Source organism: Fistularia commersonii, chromosome 20, assembly GCF_037954325.1.
Source record: "Fistularia commersonii isolate RoL2024-O1a breed Wild chromosome 20, RoL_Fcom_v1.0, whole genome shotgun sequence".
Classification (NCBI taxonomy): domain Eukaryota; kingdom Metazoa; phylum Chordata; class Actinopteri; order Syngnathiformes; family Fistulariidae; genus Fistularia; species Fistularia commersonii.
The window spans coordinates 10,072,425-10,099,909 of record NC_141303.1 but is presented as its reverse complement, the minus strand read 5'-3'; the positions used below and the strand labels follow the sequence as shown (position 1 = coordinate 10,099,909).

Below are 27,485 nucleotides of genomic sequence, written 5' to 3'. Positions count from 1 at the left end.
ATGCTGTCCATGGTGCTGAATCCTTGGAGCGTAAACTTTCAGTCGCGACTACATCCGTTTTTCCACCGTATCCATCTCCTCGCCGGTCAAAGCAAGCCAGCGAGGAGGTTTGGGTCTGACTCCACCAGAACCAGGAGAAAACTGGCCCGACGGTTCGCACCCGTTGCTGTTTCATCCGAGTTTTGTTCACTACACACCAAGTTATGGAGGGACGGGCGCAGAAGAAAAGTTTCTCACCATTACAAATGTATTTCCCCTTTCTCGTCATCCGTCAGATCCAACCCCCCCCCCTCCACCTCTCCCACTCCCTCTCTCCCCCTCCCTTCCTCCCTCATCTCTCTCTCTCTCTCTCTCTCCCTCTTTCGCTCTCTCTTTGGTGCGCGTTCACAACACCAACCTTGGCTCGACGTCAGAGTCTGTGCAGCAGTGCAGTATAATGGGAGCGCAGGCAACCCAGAGCGCCTCATAAGAGGCTGCATATCGCTGCTGTATCCTCTGCTTGGCGCTCTTGATCCCCTCTCCAACCCTCTTCGATATATCTCACCTACAGCCCATGCCCGCCCCCCCTCCCCTTTGGATCCGTATCCTTCGACATGGATGTCCCGTCGTCCCTCGACCCGGAGGATTGTTGTATCTTGGCGCAGTGATAGAGGAAAAGGGGAAGGAGAAAGGAATCATGCCGGGACTGCTAATGGATTTGGGGAAAGCGCAAGTGACCATGCCGTGATCTTGCTTATCCAGGGCCGCCGACTCCCTGACTTGCCCAGCGACTGTGCACGAATTACGGGGGAATCGAACCCGCGCACCGGGGGGAATAAACCACTGTGCATTTTTTTTAAAACAACATGAAGATTACCTCCCATCATCTGATGATAACCAGAGTCGTTTTCAGGTCCAACCTCAGACTGATCCCGCTTCTGCTGCTGTTTCTTGGTTACTCTCGCGGGATGCCACACGTTTTAAGATTCGGTAAGATTCCTCTTGTTTTTATCACACGACACGATGCCACCGGAAAACGGCGCTCAGCTGTTCGATCGCCAATGGAGACGCCGTATTCGTCTCTCTCCTGCTCCGGAATCAGATCATATAGTTAGAAAACAGCCCGATCTGCCCTCCAAGCCGTGCAGTGTCGTGTTAGAGACGGTGCGTGTGTGTGGACTTTATTTTCCGCCGACATTAAGAAACTTTGTAAGAGAGTCGAACCCACGGAATCCACCCGGTCCACTGGCGTTTCACACCCCGACAGGTCTTGCGTAGCTCGGACCTTCACTTCCAGCGGGTCCTTTTTTAAAAAAACAAAAACAAAAAAAAACATCCTTTTCCCTGCGCCGGCCCGTTCCGTGGGCAGCGTGGGTCGCAGACGTTGGGTTTTATTTATAAGCTGAGTCACATAAAAACGTGTCGTGAAGTGGGCTGTTATTTAAATGCACCTGCCAAAGATTTCCTCGGCGCGTCGGTTTTGTGTCGGTGCCCCAGTCCTCCAGACGCCTCTGGCTGATGGAACAACGCTGCTGATATTTGTCATTGAAGGATAAAGTCATCTAACTGTTGCCGCTGCTTTTTTTTCCCCCGATGCACAACACAACTCAGTGTTACTCGTGCTGTTCACGTTTTATATTGTTCTTAAAAAAAACACATGCATGTCACAGAACGTGGCGGGTTCGGACGGGCTTCCATCTCAGGGGTACCGTGTTTCTCTCACACACACATACACACATGCACGCATGCAAAGCGTGTGAGAGTGACAGGAGAGACCCACCGACAACGGATGTCACCAAGTGTGGACAACACGTCCGTACCCCCTCCTCCTCTTCCTCCTCCTCCTCCTCATCCCCCTGTTTTACAGTCAGGCCGCATCCACACGATCCGCCGCTATGGCAACGGGATGTGCTTGTCTCCCTGCTGCATCCTCAACCCACGACGAGCGATTTCCCGTCTCGCAAGGCGTTTGACAGACGCCGGGCATCTATTCGGTGATCCCCGGGGGAACGGTGAAGTCTCTGTGTAAACACTGCAAGTTCCCCGGCCGGTAAATGACGTCTAAAACCTGCGAGAGACTGATGAGGTGTTTCTGAGGCATTGTTTTGAAAATCGCTCTCGATAGTAAACTGTCCAAGGATGCCGCATTATTCCGTTTATAACGGTCTGGTTGACAATAGACCCCCGTCTCTAAAAACACACAGGACAGCTTCTCTAATATTCAGCGGGGTGAATCTTGTCAGTGAGAGATTCTGCTGTGGTATCGCAGAAAATCTATGTCTCCCTAACACCTTTTTCTAGAAAGAAAAATGTTGCGGGGCATCATATCTTTCAATGAACAAATTTAAGCATCAAAAGAATTTGAAAAGAAAAATAATAGGCATGCTTTTCGTTGTGTGTCAAGATGCATGGAAGCTGAGTTTTCAAATGAAATGGAGATATCTATCCTTGAATGTTCTAACTTTATTAAGAAGACAATGAATGCATTCAAAATTAAAAGTTACTGGGATACAGTTGCAATAATGGATGTTAACAACATGAGTTGTTTCTAGTTGAGTCGGAAAAATACATTTTAGAACTGTGTGTGTATGTCCGAGATTCAGGAGAAACACCAAATTGCCTTTAGAGACAATGAAACCCATTGGTACTTTTCCAGTGCATTTCCTGTCCTGCGGGATGTGCTTGCTCAGCAGATAATCCCAGCTGCTCCTGCAGAAGGCTGCTAAATGAGGAGGTCAGCTCCCCTGGGTCTGTCTGTTCCCTTCCTGTCCCGTGTTGCATTCAGGCAAGACAGGCAGTTTGCATGGTACTGCTGTCAGGCTTAGGAGAAAAAAGGAAAAATACATGCACACATCCTATATGCTCAGGCACACATAATGGAAAATAATTTGGGTTGCATTACAGTCTCACAATGTGGTGCAACAAGTGTCAGGAACAGTATGATATGTGAAGTCTTCAGGTCACCAGCTGCGGTGGAATATGCTGAATTGACCAGACTTCAGATTTGATGTTAAGCCTCCGGTTGTTGATTCTCACAGATTTTTAATTTACATAGATAACCAAATAGAGCTGGTTCAACACTTACGGGATGCAAAAAATACAATCGAGAGGATAAGCTCCTTTTAAAACTGGTTTATATTTTCCCTATGAGAGCTAAATCAGACTTTCAATCCTGCGATAGTTCTTCGGGTCTTAGAGTCCAGGTGTTTAAGATTTTATTTTACTCGTTTTTATTCTTTTTCCAATTACCTTACTTCACACAATGTTGGTTAAAATGAAAGGCTCCGGCAAATATGCTCATTAAAGACTAAATCGCACCTGAGACGATTTTATATCGATACCTTAGTATTGTGTCATGGTCATATGTCTGTCGGGAGAAATTGTAAAAACATTCTTAGTGAAGTTATACTCACTGAAGTTTTATTTATAGAAGCTGCTGCCGCAAAAGTTCAGCTTGCTCACTTGTCATTTCTGACTTGTTAGGATTCAGTGAGATGGAAATTCAGGGGGAGCTTTAAGAACACCAATCCTGTGACAGCTAAAAGGGCAAAAATATAAAATTCATTTGACATTATGAAAATTCAGAGGAAGTCCAATCTAGAGCTCCATGATTGTGTTAAGCTGCCTTCATAACAAATAGCCAGTCCTACTGATTATGAGTAGTGATGAAATTTAATTTTGATTAATATTTAATCACAGACATGCATGTTATTCATAAAATGCCACTAGAAGACATTAAAGCGAAAGAAAGTCAACAATGAATTTGACGCAGCATTTTAATACTGAGCTGGTCTGCGGTACTGAGGCATAATGAAAATTACCAAAACCGTCTTTAAATAGGGTGATGCAGAATGTCTGTGGGATGAAAACAGTATTGACTGAGAAATCCTTATTTTTTGTTTAACTCCAGCATATGTTTATATTTTCCCTTTCCAAGAATTTATATAGCTACAATGTAACATTGTTTTTGGTTTAGAATGGCAATTCGGGGTATTGTTTTCTCTGCTTTTGCAAAAGGTGCAACCCCCCTCTTGTGAAAGTTTAATTAACTTTTTCCATTAAGTGGTGCCAAGAAAAAAAGTCTTTTATTTTCTGTTCAAATATATACTGTTTTCATCCCCCTTAAAATTTGCATGATGGTCAAATTACAAGGTTTTTGAGGACAAGCAAGTAGGGAGGGAGCAAATTTAAGGGGAGTAGCTGTGCATAATTAACTCTATGCTTTTGCTTTCCACAAGCTTAGAATTATCTTCATGCAGGAGTTTATATTGAGGATTGCAGGAATTAAGGATAAGACCCGGTGCCCTGGCCCACTGCCAGTGTAAATACATTTAAACAGTCACAAAGCTGCTTAAAATATTCATGTGTCACTTGGCCCTACCATGGCTTATAGTCAAATGAAACTATCTCCTTTCTACTGGCAAATGATTTCCATGGTTTAAAAATATCTACTATGGGTTTCAAGAACAAAGGTCTGTTTCACATTAGCATGCAGCACCACACATGGACTTGAGGCAGTGAGCTATCTTGATGGATTTCTAAAACGCATTTACAGTCCTTGGTGTTTGAAGGTCTTGCTGTCAAGCATCCATCACAAAAGGCTTGATGATGATGAATTCAGGGTATGTTTTTTCTTCATTTCAAAAAAGGAACATGTAAAGCGTTGTTCCTTTTTGTCCATTTTTAGATTCAACGGCTTCATTCAGAAAGATTATTGATATTGTCAGTCAGTGTTAACTGTTGGCACCACATAGCTTTCTCCTTTGAGATGCATTCTATTTTGGTAAGCCAAATTAAGGAAATATGATTTCCAATTCTGACTTCTGCTGGCATATGAGAGGCTCTAGCACTGTACTGCCTTTCATTATTCCCAACCTGTCACTCTCGTCTGTCACTGTTGACTGTTAGTCAAGGATTTCCGTGGATACAGGGTTGGGGAATTATGTATGCTATTGCTCTGCAAAACTGTCCCTCAAGAAGCCCCCTGTATCGTGTCCACCGCGAAGCTTACCCCGGGTCTTAGCTGAGAACATCACTGACGAAGGATATGTGTTTTTCTTTGTGAATCTTTGGAAAAATATTTGGCGTGTCTTTTCTCACTCTCCTATCCAAGGGGGTGGAAGAAATTTTGAAGTCACAGGGAGGTGTTATAAAAACAAGAGTGTTTGTGAGGGAAGAATGGGGGGTGTTGGGGTGTAAAGTGCGGGGGGACACAAAGTAAAGAAAGATTAGTTTGCCTCAGAGTAGTGCACTCGTAGCTCACTTGCGGTTGTGCAGTTAGGGCTGTTTTGCTTCTGTGAAGAAAGCCTGAAAAAAAGAAATTCTACGAAAACATAACGGGAAGCCTGGAGTCATGTACTACAGCTCAATAAATGTCAGCAGCATTATATCAGCAAGCTAAAAGATATAAGACAGCTTCCTGAAAAGTTTTTTTTTTGAAACTACTGAAGCCAATATTGGTCTTATTGAGACTGTGTTGAATTTGTAAAGAATGCTATATTTTTTTTACACTCCTCAGGAATAAAAAAAAAAAAGCTAACATATTTCTAAAAATCATGACAAAGAAAAGACATTCCAGTGTTTCATTACTGACCAACAGGGCTTTACAAAACTGTCCAGAGACAAAAGGTGTGTTCGAAATGTAATGCAAACAGAGGTACCTACAAACCCTTATTATGGAACTGTTCTATGGGTCTTCCTCTCTGGAAAAATATGGCAGAAGGATCTAGTGAATAGCTTGATAAATCCCCGCCAGAAACTCATCATGTCAAAATAATTACTGCGAATATCTAAAGTAGAATTTAGCAGCCTTTGATGTGTGTGAATGCTATCTAGTGTGAAGCACTTTGAAACCCAAAGGTGTGAAAGTGCTGTGCTGTAAGTGGAGACAATTTGCTGTTCAGCAAGTTACCGGTGCCAAGTCAAGGTTGGCTCATCACAAGCTACTATCTGTGTGAGAAACCAACAGTGTAAGAAAATCATTATAGGTTATGTGTGTATTCTTTGGTGACATAGTGAGCTTTATGAGCTGCAGGGACTTCAAAATATCCCTTCTAAGCTTGTATTTATATTTCAATTTTCTGGCAAGCGCCAAACCCATTTTGGTTGGTAATGTGAATGATGATGAGGCACTTGTGTGTTTCATGATCTGGCTTGGCTCTAAGTGGTTAGAAAAATAACCAACCCCATATTACAATAAGGTTGCATTTCTTTGCATCATATTTTTGGAGGGGACATGAAGGACCTCTATTTTCACCGGAGTTGCATTTTGCATTGGACTGATAAGGCAGGTAACCCTAAATTAAAAATAAAAGATTCCTATCGTTTATTGTTTTCCTTTTTTAGACAGACCTACCTGTTTTGCCCGTTAGCAATTTTGATTGATTGATGTGAGCTGCTGTATTTTGGAGATATTAAACTTATCAAATCCCTGCTCAAAATAAACACAGGCTTTTTGTCAGAAATCTCACACAAATAGATGTGGATATGATTTCATTGAGTGGAATTAATTTGCCATAAAACTGCTGAAAATAGGGTCGGGCTTAAGTGACAGGATTAATAATTGAAGGAAATTAATAAGATGTTCAGTTTTTCAAAGATATATGTGCTATTCAAAAACCACAAGTACTATTCGCTCTTATGTGGTTTGAATAAACCTGCAAGATAATATCTGATATCTATACAATTCAGGAACTCATGCTAAATTTATCTAAATAATGCTGTAGGGAAGAGGCAAATTGTGCTGTTCTTTTTTCCTTTTTAAAGTATAATTTAGTTGTAAACCACCCCTTTTAAAAAGGCCACAAACAAATGCAGCTTTATTATTGTGTATTGTACAAGTAGGCTGCGCTAATTGTCTGTCTGACGACATGTTTACTGTTTATTTGTGTTATTATTTCTACATTTAGAAACTTGGATGTTGTTGGTGTTTTTGTTGTAGTGCTTGATGGTCGTATGCATTGATATGATGTTTTAATCATTTCATTACGTATCCAAAAAAAAACGGAGGCATTTACCATTCCAAGCGCCCATAGCAGGTAAACATATTTGATGGCACATATGCCATACATGAAAGCACTGACATTGAAACTACATAGGATTCAAAGTCAATCGATCAGAGAAAGCCCTTCGGCTGTGTGAGCCATGAAGTGAGGTACTGATCAGGTTAAGATGTGGTGATTCACCTTCATCTCTAGCCAGCTGAATAAAGGATAAGAGTAGGAGTGGACGAACTAAGTGAAAGACAGAAAGCAGAATTTATTTTGTCTCCCTCTGACAGAACTGTGAGTTTGATGTTTGAGCATTTTCTATGTGAAGGATGGAGAGGGAAATAGGCAAGACATTAAGTCCTATTTCATCCTTTTTGATCAATTTTTTGAAGTGCATGACATTTCTCATACTATCAATAAGGCTGTTGTTGTTTTTCTTGGAGGGGTTGCTATTTTTGGAATGACATGAGAAGAGATGCAAATATAAGGGAAGGAATCTGGGCATTCTCATCCACTACAATCCAGAAATACACACTTTAAGTATATCTTTATATCTTTGTAAATGATACCAATGATGAATTAAATAGATAAAATTTGCATTTTTAAGTTGCAAATTCATTCTTTCATAACCATTTAATGTGGCCTGGTTATTCAAAACATTACAACAGCTCCTATCCAACACACAGCCAAATACTGATGAATGCATGACAAACGCTCAGCAATGCTCTTGTTTCACAAAACATTTTTATGAATACATATTCTGCATTGAATTATTTAGAAAAGAAAATATATGTATTGCATTCATTATGGGAGCTTCACTATTCATTATTTTTTAAACAAAATAGGCTCTGGGTCTTGTTTGCCCCGTGAATCGATACCATTGCCTGTGTGTGTTTCAGGAACAAGCGGTAAAACCTGACATTGCCTTGCAGAAAATTTAAACTTACTGTAACTCCTTATTTTGGTTGCTTGTAGAGCAAGGGCTGTATCCACACACGTCACAGATATTTTGCTGCCTGGGGCTGAGGGAAGGGGTAGGGTGTCGTCCATGCAGGTCTAATGGACCATCCATTCAGCTTTTGATCTTTTTTCCTCCTCCCAGATATATTTTCCATGCCTCACCCTGCTTCTTCCATCCATCCCAAATATACCATCTTTTTGACTGTCAGATGGCACTCTGATCTGTAACAGTTTGCACTGAGATCATGGCGCCCACTTTTCATGCATCTGACAGGGGGAGGAGAGGGGCAATGTGACTATTTAATTGCATACACTGTGAGAAAGAAGTAAACTCAGCTGCTGTGATATTACCCATTGTTTCAAGAACCCCTGTTTTGATGGCTCAACTTTATTGATTGAGCTTTGTGCGTGTTTAGTTCATTTTGAAACACATCCCCTTCTCAGTGTCCTTGATAGTCACAATTTTTCAAACGATAGCTAAAATAAAACCCTCACAGAGCGTGCTTTAGAACTAAATATAATAGTATGAAGAGCACCCTGAATGACCGACTGTCACCATAGAGTCATTAGTGTCATTTCAACATAATCTGCCTTTTTTCTGTTAAGTACAGACAGTCACTACTCACTATTAAAAAATGCTGATTTCATTGCTCTTATGCATTGAGTTGTGACTGAGACTCTATTTTTTGTTCCATGTCATCAAACAGCAATTTTTTTTAACAACTTTCACGGACTGATATGATTATAGTACTCACAAGAGACAGCAGCTATCACTGTGAACTCATTAACAAATGAAAAATATTCTGAGCCCAGCCACAAAGTTATCCTGACTAGTTTTTATTTGCAATTAAGCTGACCAGACCATAAGTAGTAGTAGTTTTGAATGCTTTTGGGGAGTGTGATAATTCATTTGTAGAACAGAAATTTTGCTTTTTTCCCCCAAGTTTGATATATAAAGCTTAATCCATTCCTATTCTCATAGTAAGGGTTGTATTGTATTGGATATCTTGAGGGGTTCACTCACACCAGATGACCCAAGGCTGGACCCCCATCTGATTCCATACTTTCCAAGGTCAGTCATATCTAAATCAGCTGAGGTCCCTATCAAAGTTCTATTTCTACCTCCAGTTTATTTGTATACTCTGCATCCGAGTTAATCCTGAAGTATTGTCTTGTGTTTTATCCACAACAACACATCTTCAAAAAGCAGTGGCAAAGAGCAAATGTCAGATTTTGTGCTAGATGAGACAAAATTGCAAAGATGATGGTAAACATCATGTTTGTTTTTTCTCCCCATAACAACAGATGGAATGGGATAATGGTTGGATTAACTATACTGCAATTAAGAAAAGAGTATCCAACAGCATTCATAGATATATTTTATCAACTTTCTCTATATGCCTCGAGGCAGGATGCAGCCTCTATCATTTGATTCAGAAAGACAAAGGGATAGTTAATTTATAGATTATTTAGACAGTGATGCACTATAAATAATCAGCATCAGCTGTACCATTAATGGAGGTCATTTCTTGTGCGTCTAAGACCCGAATGGATACAGCTACTTTCTAGCAAGGATGCCACTGTAGTATTATTTACATCAGCACTATAGTATTTCTTCTTTCACATAGCCTGGCATTTTCACCAATTTCAAAGAAACAAAAATATAAAATAGATATTGGAAAAAGCTCCAGAAGCAATATTCCAGTGGCCAAACATTGAAGAGTGGATGAGATTGGTTGGATCTATTAATAGTAAGACGTACCAACTTAGAATTGACTTAGCATTCAGAGTCAGAAAGTTCAAGTCTGTCGGCAGCCGAAAAATCTCATCAGATGTCCTCTGTTTAACAGTAAAAACCTTAAACGCCTTCTTTAATTCATCTTTGTTGGAAATATTTCCATCTAGGTATTTATGAGCTTACACAATAGTCTAATCAGAAGATTTTCCTTTGGCAGCCTCAGCGTCTTGTATTTATAACATTACCTCCGGAGCATTAACTGGCCAATCCTTGTGTCAGAAGTTTTAGATAATCGGTTATAATCGGGACTGAATTCAGGAAAATAGCAGTGATCAGAATGAATTGGAATCCAGCCCCTATGGATCTACGGTGTGAAATTATGCTGAAGATCAGCAGATGTGTCTGGTTGCCAGGTGACGATTTGAGACATTTTTCAATGTAAAATATATTGTTGCTTTCAAGCTGACTGGTCAAACTCAGCTTTGTGATTGACAGAGATAGATTCATCCAATCACCTGCAGAGCTTTTTTTGTGGATTTCCAGTTTTAAAGGACAACATCCCAGGAGGTTTTGGCACATCATTCTGCCACCCAGCCAAAAGGAAACACAAAAGACTCCCTGTCTCCACGGTCAGTATAGTCTCACTTAATGAAAGGTGGTGTTCTGATGCTGCAGCCATTTCCCACTGTTGCCCAGTCGGCTGAATTTTGCTGGGGGGGTTCAGGAGCTTTCTGCCAACAACTGGTATATACTATAGTTCACCACGTTCCAGCTGTTTGTCATGATGCTGGTTTTAATATTTCCACATCTTCCTATCAGTGCCAAGTATTTATGCATGATTAGGGAACCTGGTCACCTCTCTCACAGGCTAAATACAGTACATATTTTATTACCATTGTTTTCTTACAGTGGCTCTGCACTCTAAAAGGGGGTTGAGCACATGTCACTTTGGTTAATGTTGTGGGATATAAATCCATTGTCTTCTCTTCATCTACTTATATACAATCTATCCAAAGAGTGCTTTCAACATTAAATCAGTATCCAGAATCCAGAAAGTCGACATTTAGTCCATTCCTCATTTTCTTTTCTCCCATTCTCCTATTTAAGTAGTCCATCTTTGTCCTTGAGTGTCCCTCTTCTACGTGCTGAGTTTGGCTCTCAGCTTCTCCACTGGTCATTCTATGCTTTCTACACTTTCACGGTCATCAAGCTTTTTCTCCCTTTTCTCAGTTTCCTTCAATACAAAGACATCCTTATTTGAGCTACACATGACTAGCCATCATTTGCTATTGTAGATATGGATTTCAAAGCAAAGAATCCTTTTTCAGATTAAATTTCAACTGAGCTGTCGCAGTTCTAGAACAGATCACTGTGGCTTTGGTACACGAGGAATTACCGTATTAAGGATATGTAGTAAATATAGGATAGTGCTCATTAACCCCAAGGCTGGCAACTGATTTTTTTATCAGTTTATCAGACAACTGACTATTTGATTATGACAAAATTGCTTCAATTGACTGATATTACTAAGATGAAGTTTATTGTCAAAACTATGATGAAACGACGACTACCAGATTTGCATATTTATATCGTAATGGAGTATGCTTTCACAATTATATAACAGAGTTAACTACTTGCAAGACACTCAACTTTAGTAGAGTTTGTGGCTTTCTGAAATCCTGTAAAATGTCGTTAATCTTCCTCTCTCCATCACCCAGCAAAATCCCAGCTGTGAGCATTAAAGAGCTGCCTCCTGAATTAATTCTTGACCCCTTTGCTCTGACAGGAGGTAACATCTGCCTTTTTACAAGAAAAAAAGTCTAATTTTACAGCCATTTTGTTCAAAATTACAATGGGAAGAATGTAATACATGAACATTTTGATGAGCTGCAGAACAGTGAGAATCAAAACGAGTGTGAGAAAAGCATGGATGATGATCGAGTGTCATTGATTTGCTTTGACCTAATTGCAGCATCAGTGTATTCGTTTTACCTTCGTCATCTACGCAGGTTGGAAGAATTTAGTAGGATAAAGGAGACATATGTATATACATGGTACAAATTATGACATTTCTTGGTATATTTATAAATTATCAAATGGCTCTGTTATATTAAAACTCTGTCAGGGTGGTATTTGCCTTCAGGCTTTGAGATTCAAAATCTAACGTCAATGAAATGCTTTTATCGTCGTTGCCAAAAGTGCAAGAAAATTGTAGCAGCTCTCAGATCCAGCGTTGTCTCAAAAATCAAAGATAAAAAGGACGAACACAACAATAGCAGTGACTATAAGCTAAAAATATAAGACAATGGCTAAAGGAATAAATAGATAAAGGGATAAAAAAAATGAAACAGTGGGTATGTAGGCATGATCGGTGGAATTGTACAGTACAGTAACAAATACTCAAGTGCTTAAAGTTGTATGGAATTTAATGAAGTGACATCTCTTTTATCTTTATTCCACATAACTTACATTATTTTGAAACTTAATCACTAAGATATGTCAAGCCCTTTGTTGATTGCTTGGTTTTGCAGTGTCTGTCTTAGTTCTTCACACATCTGAACTGGAACATCATCAATTCGTTCTGGTGACAGAAACAATTACGGTATATCACCATGAGGAAACTGTTTAAGGAACAGTAACATTGACACCTAGCAAAGGTACATACACTTGGCCAAAGTGTTCTCGAGACTGGACTTTCTCAGCCTGTAGAAAATAATTAGCATCTCTCTCACACACTTCAGTTTGATTAAAACTCAGTTTACAGTGAGGAGTGTTGTGAGGCCATCTGTCACCTGCTGAGGCTACCATTAGACAAGATAGAGAGGTGTGCATGCATGTGTGTGTGTGTGTGTGTGTGTGTGTGCGTGTGTGCGCGTGTGCGCGCGTGCGTGCGTACGTGCGTACGTGCGTGCGTGTGTGTGTGTGGTCTTGTTTGCCATTCCTTCATCATTTCATAAGGCATTTGTGCCCACTCCCCAATTATCAGAAGATCTGTATTTCAACTATCTGGTTTGGATTACTTTTGTTTAGATTACCTTGGAAAACTCATTTTGTATTCTCTGATTCGGGGATTTTCTTAGTTAGCACCTTCTTTTCCCTGTAATCAAAACTTTAATGTATTTGTCATTTAATTCTGACAAAATAACACATGCCAATGTATCTTCATCAACCAAGTGGAATTTTCATTATTGCCCTCTTATGGTGCAAAAAATTCAAGTTAAGCCATGACACAGCTGTGATGGACACGTTTAATGTGATTGTATCCGTTGTGTTGATGACACTACATGATACTTCTCATTAAATACAATAATTACTATACTGTTTATTTAATGATTATTGTACCTGAGATTTAGTAAACATTTCATGCAACAAGGTATTTTGTTACCAACTCACATTATCATATTTCTGTGCAGTTGTTGTAATATCCTGGGTAGATTGGGAGAATGAGATTCTTACCCTCAGCTTTGCCAGATACATTGCCAAGAAGATTTCCAAACACAGTCAGTAACTGAATTTATTCCAATAACAGCACTGTGTTACCCCTTAAATTACATAAAATTCTTTTACCGGCTCTGCAAGTAGTAAACTAACTTAATCATATGTTATCATATTTTCCAAGGCAAAAAAATAGTTCAACTTTCATGGAAAATGTAGTGTTACTGCGTTTGATATATATATAAAAGAAACAACAACAACAACAACAAGAACAATGAATTTTTAACTGCAGTCTTTAAAGTACTTTTCTTTTTATCAGTCATTTTCAGACAGGAAAATATTGCAGTTTGGGATTTTTCACTGTAATCTTGTTTACAGTTTATCCGTTGAAATATAAAGTACAAGTCAGCCCACAGCTTTCCACATATACATTTGTTTTTCTTCCTTTGGGGGATGAGCTTGCTTTTAACACCAGCAATACAATAATTGTTAACCTTTATTGACAGTAATCAGGGGATGGATTAGGCAAAAGATTAAGATCAATTTGCTCATTTGCATGTAAAAGTTGTGAAAGAAAACATCAGACGCTATCTGCTCCCTGCTGTAAGTTCAAGTGGAAAGCTGTTGTTCTCACACAATCGCATATGTTGTGACATTGCAAAATGATCTCAAGATAATAGCCAATAGTAATTGCTTTTTGATGTCGCATTTGGTTCTTTATGTGTGCGCCACTTGCAAAGAATGTCAGCAAATGACTTGGATTTGAAGCACTTCCTGAAAGAAACAAAAAAAATTACTGCATCATACCACAAAACCACCACAAAAAATATCACATTTCAAAGGTACTTCCTTATCCCTGTAATTGCACTGTTATTTTCCCCTTTTGGATTTTAACATTGTCTACTTTATGCCCTAACTTTGTCAAAACATTTAAAAAGTTGAGTCAAATTTGGCATGCTTGGAAATTACTCATACACTGAATGGAGTGTGGTTTATGTTATATTTAATGTTTTGTGTGAAATGTTCAACCCATTTAAAAAGTATTAATTCATGTATGGCTTTTTGAAAGTCTTATATTTCTGTTTTCTTTTATGATCATTTATGGATTATATTTGCTGTGCGTTGCATCCAGAGAGTCTTGGAGAACTTTTCACTCCTTCTCTGAAAAGGAATGTCAATAATCTCCAACATCTCCCATCTTCTTCACTGTCATTGACAATGCATTCATGAAAACAAGGAAATTTATTCTTCATAATTTAGTCACACTCATCTTAACCAGATCTATGGTTTGTTTTTTGTTTTCTTTTATTGCCTTGGAACAGTAGAGAATTCTCAGCAAAACTTTCACTTGCTCTCATGTCACATTTGGACAAAATTCCCTGGGGTGTTGCTGAATTTCACTTGTCAGTGGTTTCGTCACATTTTTCCAGCCACTCATAAGTAATTAACATCACCTCAGAATGAGTTTTTGAGACGATCCAGAGTCTAAATTCATGCTGGTAAGTTCTATTTTTTTTCTTTAACATCGGTTCTAAAAATTTGTGAGTATATTTCAGGTCTCATTTTCTTTCTTTTGAATGCTTGCCAAAGATCACACTCGCTCTCATTCCTCTGGTGAGGCCGCAGACTTTGGAGTATGACTTGTTTGTAAATTATTGAGGTACCCCAGCAATGACAGACCCTCTGGTGCTTTGTAATCAAGTGATTAACATCAGATTTTGCCCTTAAAAATGAAGTTGTTTTTTTCCTGTTAACATCTCTCTATGTGATTTCTCTCAGGGACATGATTGTTTAGACATGTAATGTTATTTTTAGCTGATTTTCACGTGGCTATAGAATGTCTTGCTGCAATACTTAGTAATCTTTAAAACATCTCAAACATCTTGGACTCATTTTGAAGATGCTATCTGTTTACTCAGTATGCTTGTGGATCACACACAAGCCATGAACAGGAACCCGAGACTGTTCTAGAAGGCTAGAGGGATAATGGGGGACTCCTCGCACCCAGCTCACTTCCTGTTCACAACCCTCCAATCGTGCTGTAGGTTCAGGTCCATCAAGACCAGAACCACCAGACATGTGAGCAGTTTTTTCCTGCCGGCCATCACGATCCTCAAAATATTCTTGTAATCTCCCCATCCCCCATCATTCCCAAAGACGCTCGCCCCCTTTCTTATTCTATATTTAATTAACCTAAATTGTATATATCTCCTATATCTCCTTTGTGTTATTCTTGTTGTTGAGTTATTATTTCTTCTCTTCTAACTTATAACTGACATCTCAAAGTTCCTACTTTTAGGAGCTGTCTTACCTTGTCAAATTCCTGTGTACATTGTACATTTGGCAATTCTGATAATGTACAATAATACTTGGGCACTGACTGACTGACTGACTTGGCTACATGGTAATTGGCTAAATGTAGCAAAACAATATGTATGTGAAGAGATGCTTATTCAGTTTATACAAACCTAGCAAAGTGTAATGTATTAATAGTATATGATATGAGAAGGCTGCCAGAAGTTAATGGCTGCTGCCTTGTAGCTGATAGAACCCAGCATGTGATCAATATGGATCAACAACTGCTGAATAATAAGCAAACAGACAATGAAAAAAAACAAAGACTTTTGGTTAAATAATGTAAATGTTTGCTGAATCCTGCAAAATAAGTCAAATAAGTTGCTATATAAATATGATGCATAAACGTCTATGTATTTATCTATCAATTGGACATTCAAAATAAAGTATCTGCTTCTCATCAAGCCAGAGGTCCAAAATGTGCAATATGTTTGCATATTTGTTTGTCTAAGCAGCAAATTGCAACCATAGCATTGTTATAAAATGATGTGTGGGCATGTTTGTGAAAGTAATTGTTGCATGGGCTGATGGTAATACTGTTAAATATGTTTCCAAAATAGTTTTAATGCGAGACATAATCATAATTTTCATTTCTAAACCCTGTGGGGCAGACAATTATTTCTGTATGTGGCAATTGGTGAAGAATTTGACTCTAGCTGTGTTATATTTCTAAGGAGTTTTTCTAATCTCCTGAGCCGGCATAAATTCCTGCAAAATGTATGTGTTTTCCCACCTCGGTGTGTGTCAGTGCAGGCAAGGATGTATACTCCTCGCTTATGCATCTTCCATTCGCAGTAGCTGTTTTTTTCCTTTTTAACTTGGATCCATAATTTGAGGGTAGTTTTAGATATTGAATACTAAAGGCTGATAAAAGTCCTTTGGGACATCGGCAGTTCAAGGCTGATGGAAATGTGTTCACAGTTTGGCACAGTTGGTATTCAAATGGATCCCTCTTTGACAAATTAGCACACAAAATGTCAGTCAGTGGTTTAGTACATCCACAATGAGTTCCTGCAAATTCACACTTGCTTGAGAAGAGAGTTAGTAAGTTGTTATAAATGGTCAATTTACGCATCTGACACCCAAACTTGGAATTAACACGATACACAAATGATAATTTCTCACCCCGGCTGTCCACGAGCTGGCTCAGTGACAATGCTACTGGCACACAATACAGACATTTCTAAAAGGAAGGTGTTATGAATTAGCAGATAGTTGCGATTGATCATTTTGCGAAACCAGAGGTTGTTTCACTAGATGAACTCATGTAGCCCTGAGTATCGGAGGGACGGCCTCTGCAGTTCTCACATCACTCAGCTTTCGTGAGCGCTTTCTTACCTAGCTGGTTTGTTTAGGCTTGTGTGTGTTCATTAATGTCTTTTTGAGTGTGTGAGTCAGCTTGAGGCTGAGCATTCAGGAGTGTCAGATGACACTCAGGACCAGTGTCAAGCTGCTTTAGGATGACATGAGGGTTTGTACTCTCTCCTAATGCATCATGTTCAGCTTTTATCTATCAGAGCAGAGATTTAACTACTAATTCATTGCTTATCCACCGATTTAATTTGCCTTAAGATTGAACATTTTGACATTTTTTCATTTCTCATCCTTCATGGTACCTTATTGTCTTGTTTTTTGGTTTGTATTTCAAGCACAACAAAAATGATAAAACGTTTCAATTGATGCAACATCACACAAATTCTAAACAAAATTTGGTTAAGTGTGTATTTCTCATAACTAAATGGAACTAGTGTTGATGAAGATGGATAATTCACTATATTTCATTTTTTGCAAGTTTGGAGAAACGTGTCTAGTTAAACATACCCTCAGATGTTTGAACACCGCTGCACATACCTTTAGAACAGAATAGAAACTTTCCCTACGACACATAAGATAAGATAAGATAAGATAAGATAAGATAAGATAAGATAAGATTAACAGTTATAATGTCAAAAAATAAAAAAGTAATTTTTATTTTATAATATAAATGAATAAATAGACAACAGCAACAACATCAGGGATAATAATGGACGACATAAAGGAGCAGTAAGGATGAAAAATACACAACCAGAACTAAACAACAGTGTAAATAGAGTGACAATAGCAATGACAAGAATAAAATGATCCGTGCGGACTGAGACCAACAAGGATTTAAAAGACAGCAGAGTTAGGGCATGACATGTGAATGGGTGAGGCAGTGAATGGGGTAAGGTAGTGAGATTGTGGAAGCAGCACAGATGCACTTCAGGCCAGTCAGAGTTGATAAGATAAGATAAACTCTATTGATCCCCATAGGGAAAATTCCTTTGTCACAGCAGTGTAACAGTTATAATGTCAAAAACAGGAAAATAAATATGAATATAAATAGAAATAGAAAAGCAAAAGATAGAAGATAGGAAGACATCCAGGAATAAATAGACAGCAGATAAATAGACAGCAGACAATAACATCAGGGATAACAATGGGCAACATCAAGGAACAGTGAGGGTGAAAATACACAACCAGAGCTAAACAACAATATAAATAGTGACAAAAATAAATAGCAATGAATAAGATAAATACAAAAAACGACAAAAAACGATAAGAGACAGCAGAGTTAGGACATGGCGTGAATGGGTGAGGTAGTGAATGGGGTAGGGTAGTGAGATTTTTGGATTATGGAAGCTGCACAGGTGCACTCAGGCCGGTCCAAGTTGTGTGCCGCCTAGACTGCTGTTGTACAGCCTGATGGCCATGGCCACAAAGGAACGTCTGAACGTTTCTCAGTTCTGCACCAGGGAGGGATAAACTGTTGGTTGAAGGAGCTGCCCGTCAGACACAGCTCATCGTGCAAGGGGTGGGAAGGATTGTGCAGGATGGCACCCAGTTTGTCCTTCACCCTCCCCACTGCCACAGCTTGAAGATGGTCCAGGTTCAGTCCCACCACCGAGCAGGCTTTCCTCATTATCTTGTTGAGCCCATTGACCTCACCAGTCCTGACATTGCCCCACCACCACACTATACCAAAGACGAGAAGCCCGCTACAGACGCCGACGTGCTTGTGTTTGTGTTTGTGTTTGAGGAGATGGGGAGGCGGGGTAAGGGGGGATTGTCCTTGGAAGCTGATGCTGTTCGGCAGGCGGAAGGGTATGGGGGGGACTGTGTGTGAAAGTTTGTGGTGGGCAGGGGGGCGGGACTGTGCTTGGGGGGGAAGGGATGGTGTGGTGGATGGGGGGGGGGTCTGTGGATGTTGCGGGGGAAGGGGCGGCAAGTAGTGGTGGCGTCCAGGTTTGAGGAGATGGTAAGGCGGGGTGAGATGGGACTGTCCTTAGAAGCTGCTGCTGGTGGACAGGAGGAGGGGAGCAGAGCAGTGGGTGGGGAGGAGGGGGAAGGAAGCAAAATCAGCAAAATCAGGGCCACCTTTGGCTCCAGGCGTGGTTTTCCCACAGCCTGTCATCTTCCTTACTTCCCTCCAAACCTCCCCTGTTTTACTCTGCTCCATCTTGGACTGCTTATAGTTGACTTTTGCCTCCTTCAGTTTCCTCCTTAGCTCCTTCTAGACGGCCCTGAGGGTCCAGTGGTCCTTAGCCATGAAGGCTCTCCTCTTCCTGTTAAGAAGGTCTTTGCTGTCCTTGTTGATCCATGGCTTGTTGTTATTGAAACAACACACCTTTTTTAATGGGACTATGTTGTCCTCACAGAATTTGATGCAGCCTGTTATGCAATGGGAGAGGATTGCAGAATATATTTACATTGGGAATCATACACAGTGGTATAATAAATGTTGATTTGTGTCAATTCATAGCCCTCCCAAGTACCCCGTATATTTGATCAGTTTGATGGGGTGGTCTGATTTCTGGAAGGCTCAGGGAGCGAAAGATGGCCTTTGTGCATTGTGGGAAGGTCAGTCTACCACAGGGGGAGCTCCAGATTAATGATCATGAATGGTAACTCTGTGCACCGTCACACATCATGACCCATTCACAACCTAACATGTCAGAGAGTGTTCCCATTATAAAGTTAGGAGATATTTATAGAAGGTTTCCATCTTTTTGGCCTTCACCTTATTGGCTGCAAACAGAGATTTTCCCACCTGAAAGGAAGAAGGAGACACAATCAGGCCAGGTGCTGGAATTGGTGTGGTCGGTAGTGATCCCGCAGCCTGACTGAGAACCTGCATGTGCATACCTGGCCACATGCCAGGTATGCACAACAAGTTTGCTGGTTGCCATGGTACCCACTCTTCAGCCCACCTCCTTCTTGCACCTGCCCTGTCATTAGTCAAAGAGACAGGCTTTCCACTCTTCCTCCACCAGTCAGTGGCAGAGATTCCTAAACTGCGGATGCTTTTCAGCCACAAGATAAATCCTTGAGCTTCCATGGAAACATATCTGACCTCAATCTCTTGAATTTAAAAAGTAAGGAGCTAATCAAATTCTCATTCATACTTATAGTAATGGTCTGTCAGTGCTTTGCTAAAGTCACAGATTTCAGTTTTTTTGTTAGTAGCGGCACGTCTAAGGTATAAGTAATTACTTCAAGTTTATGTTTTCAATGACTGTCCTTTGGGAAGAATACATTCTATTTACTTAACTAATGTCAGTCTATCAAAAACAAAGCCTTGCAAAGAACCTCTAAGCGAAAATATTCATCACTTACTTGAACAATCATGAAAAGGGATTAAACTTTACCCAGAGAAGACATCCTTTCACACTGCTCCTTTTCCATATTCTGTTCAGTCCCCCCCCCCGACACACACACACACACACACACACACACACACACACGCACACACACACTCAGATCAGCAGGCCTGTTTCCTCGTCAGGAGGCCTGTTTTCTTGTCAGGATGATTTTGTAGCCCATAACTCACTCAGAACTTTCATTTGCACTATAATTCACACCGGTAGCAGTGATGGTGGTTCTATAATTCACACACACACTGATTATCTCTGCTGCAATTCACACACCTGCAGTCAGTTGGTGCCCCACAAAAAAATGTGGGAAGACAGATTCTCTTAAACTGCATCACACACATATATATACTTGGAACACTAAAATTTAAGGAATAACAGCATCGTTATATCTTACAATTCCACATACATTAAAGTTGATAATTACAATCTAGTCATCATTGTGATGTGTGATGTGAAGAAATCCACTCAGACTATCTTGATTGATGTTTCTGTTTGTCTATTATATAAGAAAGTATCTTGATTACTTTTGGATAGGATGTGCATAGAGCAAAAGAAATCCAATGCACAATAATAAATAGTCTGATGGCCATTTGAATACAGAGTTAACCACACAATGTAGCTCGAACTGCATCCTTCAGGGCATGAGTGCAATAATAATGCAATTGGTCGGACTGACATGATTCTTATCATCTCTAATGATGATTCTCAGGTACTTAGTTCTCTGAATATTAATGTCCCAATACAGTGTAATAAAATGCTATGAATAGCAACTAATCACACAGTGCTTAAAATAATTTACTGACTGACAGTTAAAGACAAAATATATATTATTCCTTTATAAGTTGAAGACAGCTAATATTCTACACAATGGTACTGTTTGCAATTGTCATTTAATTCAACTCGGGGGTGGAACAGTACATCCATATTTAACGAATGGCCTGTAACTGCGAAATCATACTGTGGACTGTGTACATGCAATCGTTATGTAAAAGTCCAGTAATATTACACTTTGACAAAAAAAAAAAAAACATTGTTTGGGGATCAGATCACGGGGAATTTCACTCAGCATATATCTGCATATCATCATAGTGCAGATAGATGTCCTGAAAAATGTCCTGATCTCATGATTTTTTATCCTTACTCTTACCTCCTTCAGTTTTCTACTGAACTCAAAAGAAAAGATATAGTAATGCACAACACTGCTACTATGATAAAGCTTTCTCTACTAAGTTAATAACATCTTTGCCATCCTGTACTCCTTTCTATCACTCCATGCCAACAGATTCTATTTATAGCTGCTATGTCTATTACAGTAAAGTTCTTTCTTTTCTTCCACACTTTAAAAATGCCAAACTCTCAGTTTTTCTCGAAGTCGTGCCTTTATGCCAGTCTCTGTAATTGAATCATTAAGTGAGGTTCAAATGTTCTCAACTAGGGTTTCATCAATTGGACTTGTTCCTCTGAGAAGATTGAAGATGTGAATTCATCCCTGAAGTTTGTCTCTAGGTGCTCAAAACAGCTCTTTTCATCTCATCCTCTGTCAACTATTCTCTTTTAAGTTTGATTTCTGCAAAGCTTTCACACGACGGATTCCATCCTCGCGTCCGCCATCTTGCTATTTTATTACGTTTATTTTGAAATTTGTTTTTGGCTATTTTGACTTGGATTTATTCTGTGTGAAGCTTCAACATGGTACATATTCTACCATATTGCAACATATACAAGTCAGCCTTACCTCATCTAAAATTATGTAAAATAGCTTATTGCATAATACATACTATATTGCTCTAAATATGGCCCTTATCAGTTATCAGAGTCATGATGGTTTCAGTTTTGCTAAGAATATGTGACAAGTTATACAGTCTTTATTTTCGACTTTCTTTTACTGAATTGAGTCTTTTAATTGGTCATTTAGTAACTATCACAATGTTTTATGTTCAACCAACCCTGAGGTAACAAGACTTTTTAAGTAGCCACATATTCACTAATTAACCTAAGCAGCTCAAATGTCTCCAAGCTCCAATGATCACTACAAAATCATTAGAAAATAATATTTTGAAAATGCATTACCGTAGATACTTCAGAACATATCGCTATTGGACTTATATCATGTGTATTATTTTCTCATTAGTCTGATGGACAGTGTGTTCGCTTCAAACATCCATCGGTGTAATAAGTAAGCAAGCAAGCATTAGTGCGCTTCAATCTGACGGCTGGTTAGTATTTTATGTTCTACTGCTGCATAAAGACAGCCTCTGTCTTCCTTTGCTGGGATTTATATGTGCATTTTTATATTCTCCCAAAATGCATTTGAAAAAATAGCTGAATATAGAGCAGAAACAATTATCTAAAATCCGAAGTCTCTTCATCTTTAGAAATGTTATATTTAGAACTTTTTTGATCTGAATTTAATTTCACGCTTTTTTCTCCTATTGTTCCAATACCCTTTCAATACTGTACTATGTATAGGAATATCACCTCAGGCCACGCTCCTCTAATTTCTCTCTTCTCTGTCTGATATCCCTTGTTTTTTTAATCTTCTATTTGCACCCTCGTTTTTCGGCTCATCTCTCATTGTAGAAGGACCGAAATCAACAAGGGGGAAAAAAACTAACAGTCAACCTTTCTGTCAAGGCTGGGCAGGAGAGTTAAAGAAGGGCATCCACTCTTGATCTCACCTCCCTAAGCAGTTAATTGCCTGTAATTATAGCCATGACTGACACAGAATTCATTAACTAATATCTAAATGCCTAATCCACTATGTAATTTTGTTTCCTGTCAGTGTCAGTGAGCATTATAAAGCAGCAAACAAAGTAGTATCAATGACAGGGAAGTGCAAATACAGAAGTATTTAGAATGATTTGCACAACAAAAACTGTAATTGCCCTTATCCTATTGATCATTTACTTCCTTACTGTGTCTTTTGTTAAGGAATCTATTGCAATTATAGGAGAGGGAAGTGTTTATTACCGTCTGGCTCACTAGTGCTTTCTCTTCTCTACTTCCAGGGGGAATATTTGAATCCATTGAGAGTGGTCCCTCTGGAGCGGAAGAACTAGCCTTTAAATTTGCCTTGAATACAATCAACAGGAACCGCACCTTGCTTCCCAACACCACACTCACCTATGATATCCAGAGAATAAACATATTTGACAGTTTTGAGGCCTCCAGGAAAGGTGAGTTAAGAGAGTCACTCATGAACACACTTCATGTAACCTATTCTTGCTGAAAATAATACATTTTAAATGTAGCATGTGGAAGATAAATTACACTGAATGTTTACAATAATCGGCAAGTTGATCCTTTTTTCCAGAAGATTTTAGACTGGGCATTTAACAGGACAAATACTAAATACATTTTCACATCTACAGTATCATACAGTATAAGTTGAACAACCAGGAGAACACAGAATAGATGTGCCAGAAATGCAAATTCAATTTTTATATACTTTCGTGCAAACATTTGCGTCAGTTACTGATAATTGGATCATTTTTATCATTTTTTTTTTTTGCTAGTGTATGATAGGTACTTCCTAATGATCTTAGAATTGAATCTATTCAGGAAAAAGGTAACAAATGGTGTAGCAAACCCTTACAGCTTCCAAAATTTTCGCTGAAATAAATAATTGACAAAAACCAAAAAAATCTTTAACTAAAAAAGATGATAATTCATTATTTTGAGGTCGTTTCATGATTTTCAGCTGTAGATTTTGCTGAAACAATCTCAAAATCATATTATGACTCCACCCTTTACCTATGTGGTATGAATCACGGTAGAGCCTGATTCTACCTTTGGGAAAGCTAAGTAGCCCTGTTTTGTTTTTGCTCAACTCAAATATGTGCATTTTCGGTAATAGTGAAGCAAAAAAAAAGCACAAAGGTAATACTCATGCTATATGTTTCTTTGTTTATGCACTTCACAGCATGTGATCAACTCTCCCTTGGAGTGGCAGCCATTTTTGGACCTTCACATAGTTCATCTGCAAACGCTGTCCAGTCCATCTGCAATGCTCTGGGAGTGCCTCACATCCAGACCAAATGGAAGCATCAAGTGTCAGACAACAGGGACTCATACTACGTCAGCCTGTACCCCGACTTCTCCTCCCTCAGTAGAGCCATTCTTGACCTTGTCCACTTTTTCAAGTGGAGAACAGTCACTGTGGTTTATGACGACAGCACAGGTACAGGTAGAGTGGGTGTCTGTCTTTCTCTAATAGTACAATGACACTTCAGTGCGTGTTTTGATACTTAAAACCAGCAGCAGAAAAATAAACGGTACCAGGTGAGCTACCGAAAGTGGCAGTGTTGCTCAGAGTTCACTGTGTGCTTTGTAACCTGTCAAGTTAATTCAGAAATCAATAGCTTACTGTTCTGCCTCAGGTGCAGTCCATGTCAGTCTTCCAGGAGAGTGAACAGGGGCATAAAAAAAGAGAACCACATTACCCAGAATGACCCAATGTCTCTTCAGATTAATGCAATGCAGTATTTTGGTATGTGGGGGCTTGACAACAGCCATTAATAACATGCAGAGACACTTGATCTCCGAGGGTGGCTATCAAATGTGTCGATGAGCCATTTTGTCAATGCTGTGACTTTGTGAAGAGGCTCATGATGTGCATTTAAAAGAGAAGAGTCATATTTTAGCTGGATTGCATTGATATTTTTATGAGGCACTGTATAATTGCTCCAGAGAAGATAACAATATCCAAAAGCTTATTCAAAATTTACGTGCTGCTTGGCACCATGACAACCTTATATAAGTAGATTAGACAAGTTCTCATCGCAGGTTTTAAATACCAACATGCTGTGCAACAATTTAAATTCCCATATGAGCAATTTCATATTCATATTAGCTGACCAGCCGACTCAGTCAGGATCTCAACTGTTGTCATGTCTTTTCATCAGCTTTTTGTCATCATCACATTTTCACTAAGAGTGTTTACTTTTTCCCCCCTGATTTTACATTTGTTGCATGCATTTGAGCAAATAACATGTCTTGCAGCCTGCTGGTACCCATACATCAATATTAGATGATATGGCAATGACTCGTTCCACTTGCCACATTATTCTGACTCATCTCCTTGACCTTTCTACAATCCCTGCCTCAGCATGTTAACACTCTCATTCTCGACCAAACAGCCACAGTGTGATGCCAAAAGATGACCTCTCGCCTCTCTCCCTCAGTCAGATAGGGGAGCTTTCCTCCGTGGAGCATGTCTGCTATAACACACCTGAAGCCCTGGAAAAGTGTGACAGCTGCATAGCTCGGTAGCCTGCCCCCCCTCCCTGTTTTCACCAGGTCCCAGGCTCACAAATCACATAGCTTCATGCTCCAGGGCCCTGAGCTATACTGATTGGAGCCTATCTGACATCTGGCAGGAAAAACTATCGGACGGGATAAAATATTCACACACAGCCGTTAGAAGATCCACGGGGAAGGTCTAAAGGCATTAGCCAGAACCCAAAAACATCTCCAATGACAGCGTTTCTCAAACACTGGGCTCCCTTGACAGATTTTTTTTTTACTTAACACCTCCCATGGTGCGAATAAAAACAGGAGAGTGACATGCCCCAGAAAAGGGATCTATTGGAATTACCTGAGGAAAACTGTGGGAGTTTCAGCATTTCTTTCGACAACGGTACTTTACACAACAAATCCCGCATGCTCCTATTTCACACCAATCCTTCTATAGGCCCTTTCACAGTAAGACCATTAAACTGCTCACACAGCAGTTCATTTCAAAATAAGAAATAGGCTGAGCTATATTAAAGAGGTTCGACAAAAAAAAAATCTATCTCTCTTGAGTTCCCCCTTAAACTACCCTCACTGCTCCATCCATTTTTATACCCATGACAAGTAATCATTTCTCCCATCAATCCAGCCCCTTTCATCCCTGGACTCAGAAGTTCTCTACTGAGAGAAACTCATTGTAATCTCATCACAGTATCTCCCGGAGAGCTTTCAACCTGAGCATGGTCAAGAAAAGAAAGGTGAAGATGGTAGCTCAATATGAGACAGCAGTGCTGGGCTCCCTTGGGGGCAAGTACAAGCTGGGCAAATAGAGGCTCTCTCATCAGGACACAAGTAAAGTGCTTGTGAGAGAGACCGGAGAGAGGATTGACTATGGATTTCTATCATGATAAAATTGAAGCTATTCCATGCTGCTGTATGATATCATGGAGACAAAGGCAAATCAACATTTGTAAGGTTTCTGCTGGATTGGGGGTTTCTGTGGGAGGGTGCACATCCAAGGGCTTTCTATTTTGTGCTTTTGGAATTAGAGAGCAATATGCTGGGTTGGTGTTAAATTCTCTTGATAGGTCTGTAGCAGTCTGTTTTCTTGCCAAGCAAGAGTAGGAGGATCAATAGATCCAGGATTACAGGGAGGCACACATGTGAGACGTTCTTCCACCAAGAAAACCTGAATGCTGTTGGTTTTATGGCCTCTTCAGAATTAGGAATACCACAAAATGGTGGCAGATCAAACACATTGTGTTGTTTGAGCTTTAAAATACCCTTTTATGCTATATGTAACGTCTTTGTCCGCAGGTCTCATTCGACTGCAAGAGTTGATCAAGGCACCGTCACGATACAACATCCGTTTGAAGATCCGACAACTGCCCACAGAGACCAAGGATGCCAAGCCTCTTCTGAAAGAGATGAAGAAGGCTAAAGAGTTCCATGTTATCTTTGATTGTGGACATGAAATGGCTGCTTGGATACTAAAACAGGTATGAATCCACCATTTTAAGTTTGATTGATTAATAGTTTCTTCAGATAAAACATGTGTGTCAAAGCAAAAATGCACAAATCCTTCTTTATTCTCATTTGGATGTGAGACAGGTCTATATGAAAATATTAGGGGGGAAAACACATCAGATGTTTTATTTATTCATTTACTATTTCTTATTTTTACATTGATTTTTTATTCTATTTTTAGAGGATCTTATCCCTAATAGTCAAGTTGGCATTTACATCTCTGTACTGCCTTGTACATCCCACTGTGCTGGTGAAAACCCCCCGGATATTTATTTTCTTAGAATACTCATGTTTTTGTTAGACCATTCTCAATTTTCTTGGAATGCCAAAATTTGCATCAAGGTAGCAAAAAACAAGCAAGCTCTGATCACGTTATCATCTTAAAATCAGATCTGAAGGTAAGCTGGTACGGTCCGGTACTGCGTACCACTAAAAGATTTAGTGGCCGTACGCAGTACCAGGAAGATGGGGCAGCGGCTACCTGCTATAGAGCCCTCCTTTAGAACTGCACTCCGGGTCAAAAAAATACATCCATAACAAGAGGTCTGTTTGAACATTCTTTTTAGTTTAAAACAATTCGTTTTAAACAGTTTTAAC

The 27,485-nt window shown here is 39.6% G+C and overlaps 1 protein-coding gene across 2 annotated transcripts in view; it reads left to right on the top strand.

The window, feature by feature from the left end:
* The first annotated feature begins 408 nt into the window (after nucleotides 1–408).
* The window catches only part of LOC147222873 (glutamate receptor ionotropic, kainate 2-like), a 62,466-nt gene continuing 35,389 nt past the window's right edge, over nucleotides 409–27,485 (top strand). Inside the window, exons 1-4 of one of the 2 annotated variants that reach the window (XM_086167085.1) lie at nucleotides 409–969; nucleotides 23,138–23,305; nucleotides 24,052–24,309; nucleotides 26,679–26,860. In XM_086167085.1, the coding sequence (XP_086023211.1) occupies nucleotides 846–969; nucleotides 23,138–23,305; nucleotides 24,052–24,309; nucleotides 26,679–26,860 (732 nt within the window). In that variant the 5' untranslated portion in view covers nucleotides 409–845. Of the gene's footprint in view, nucleotides 970–23,137; nucleotides 23,306–24,051; nucleotides 24,316–26,678; nucleotides 26,861–27,485 lie in introns of both variants that reach the window. The other variant, XM_086167084.1, reaches the window with a different exon arrangement.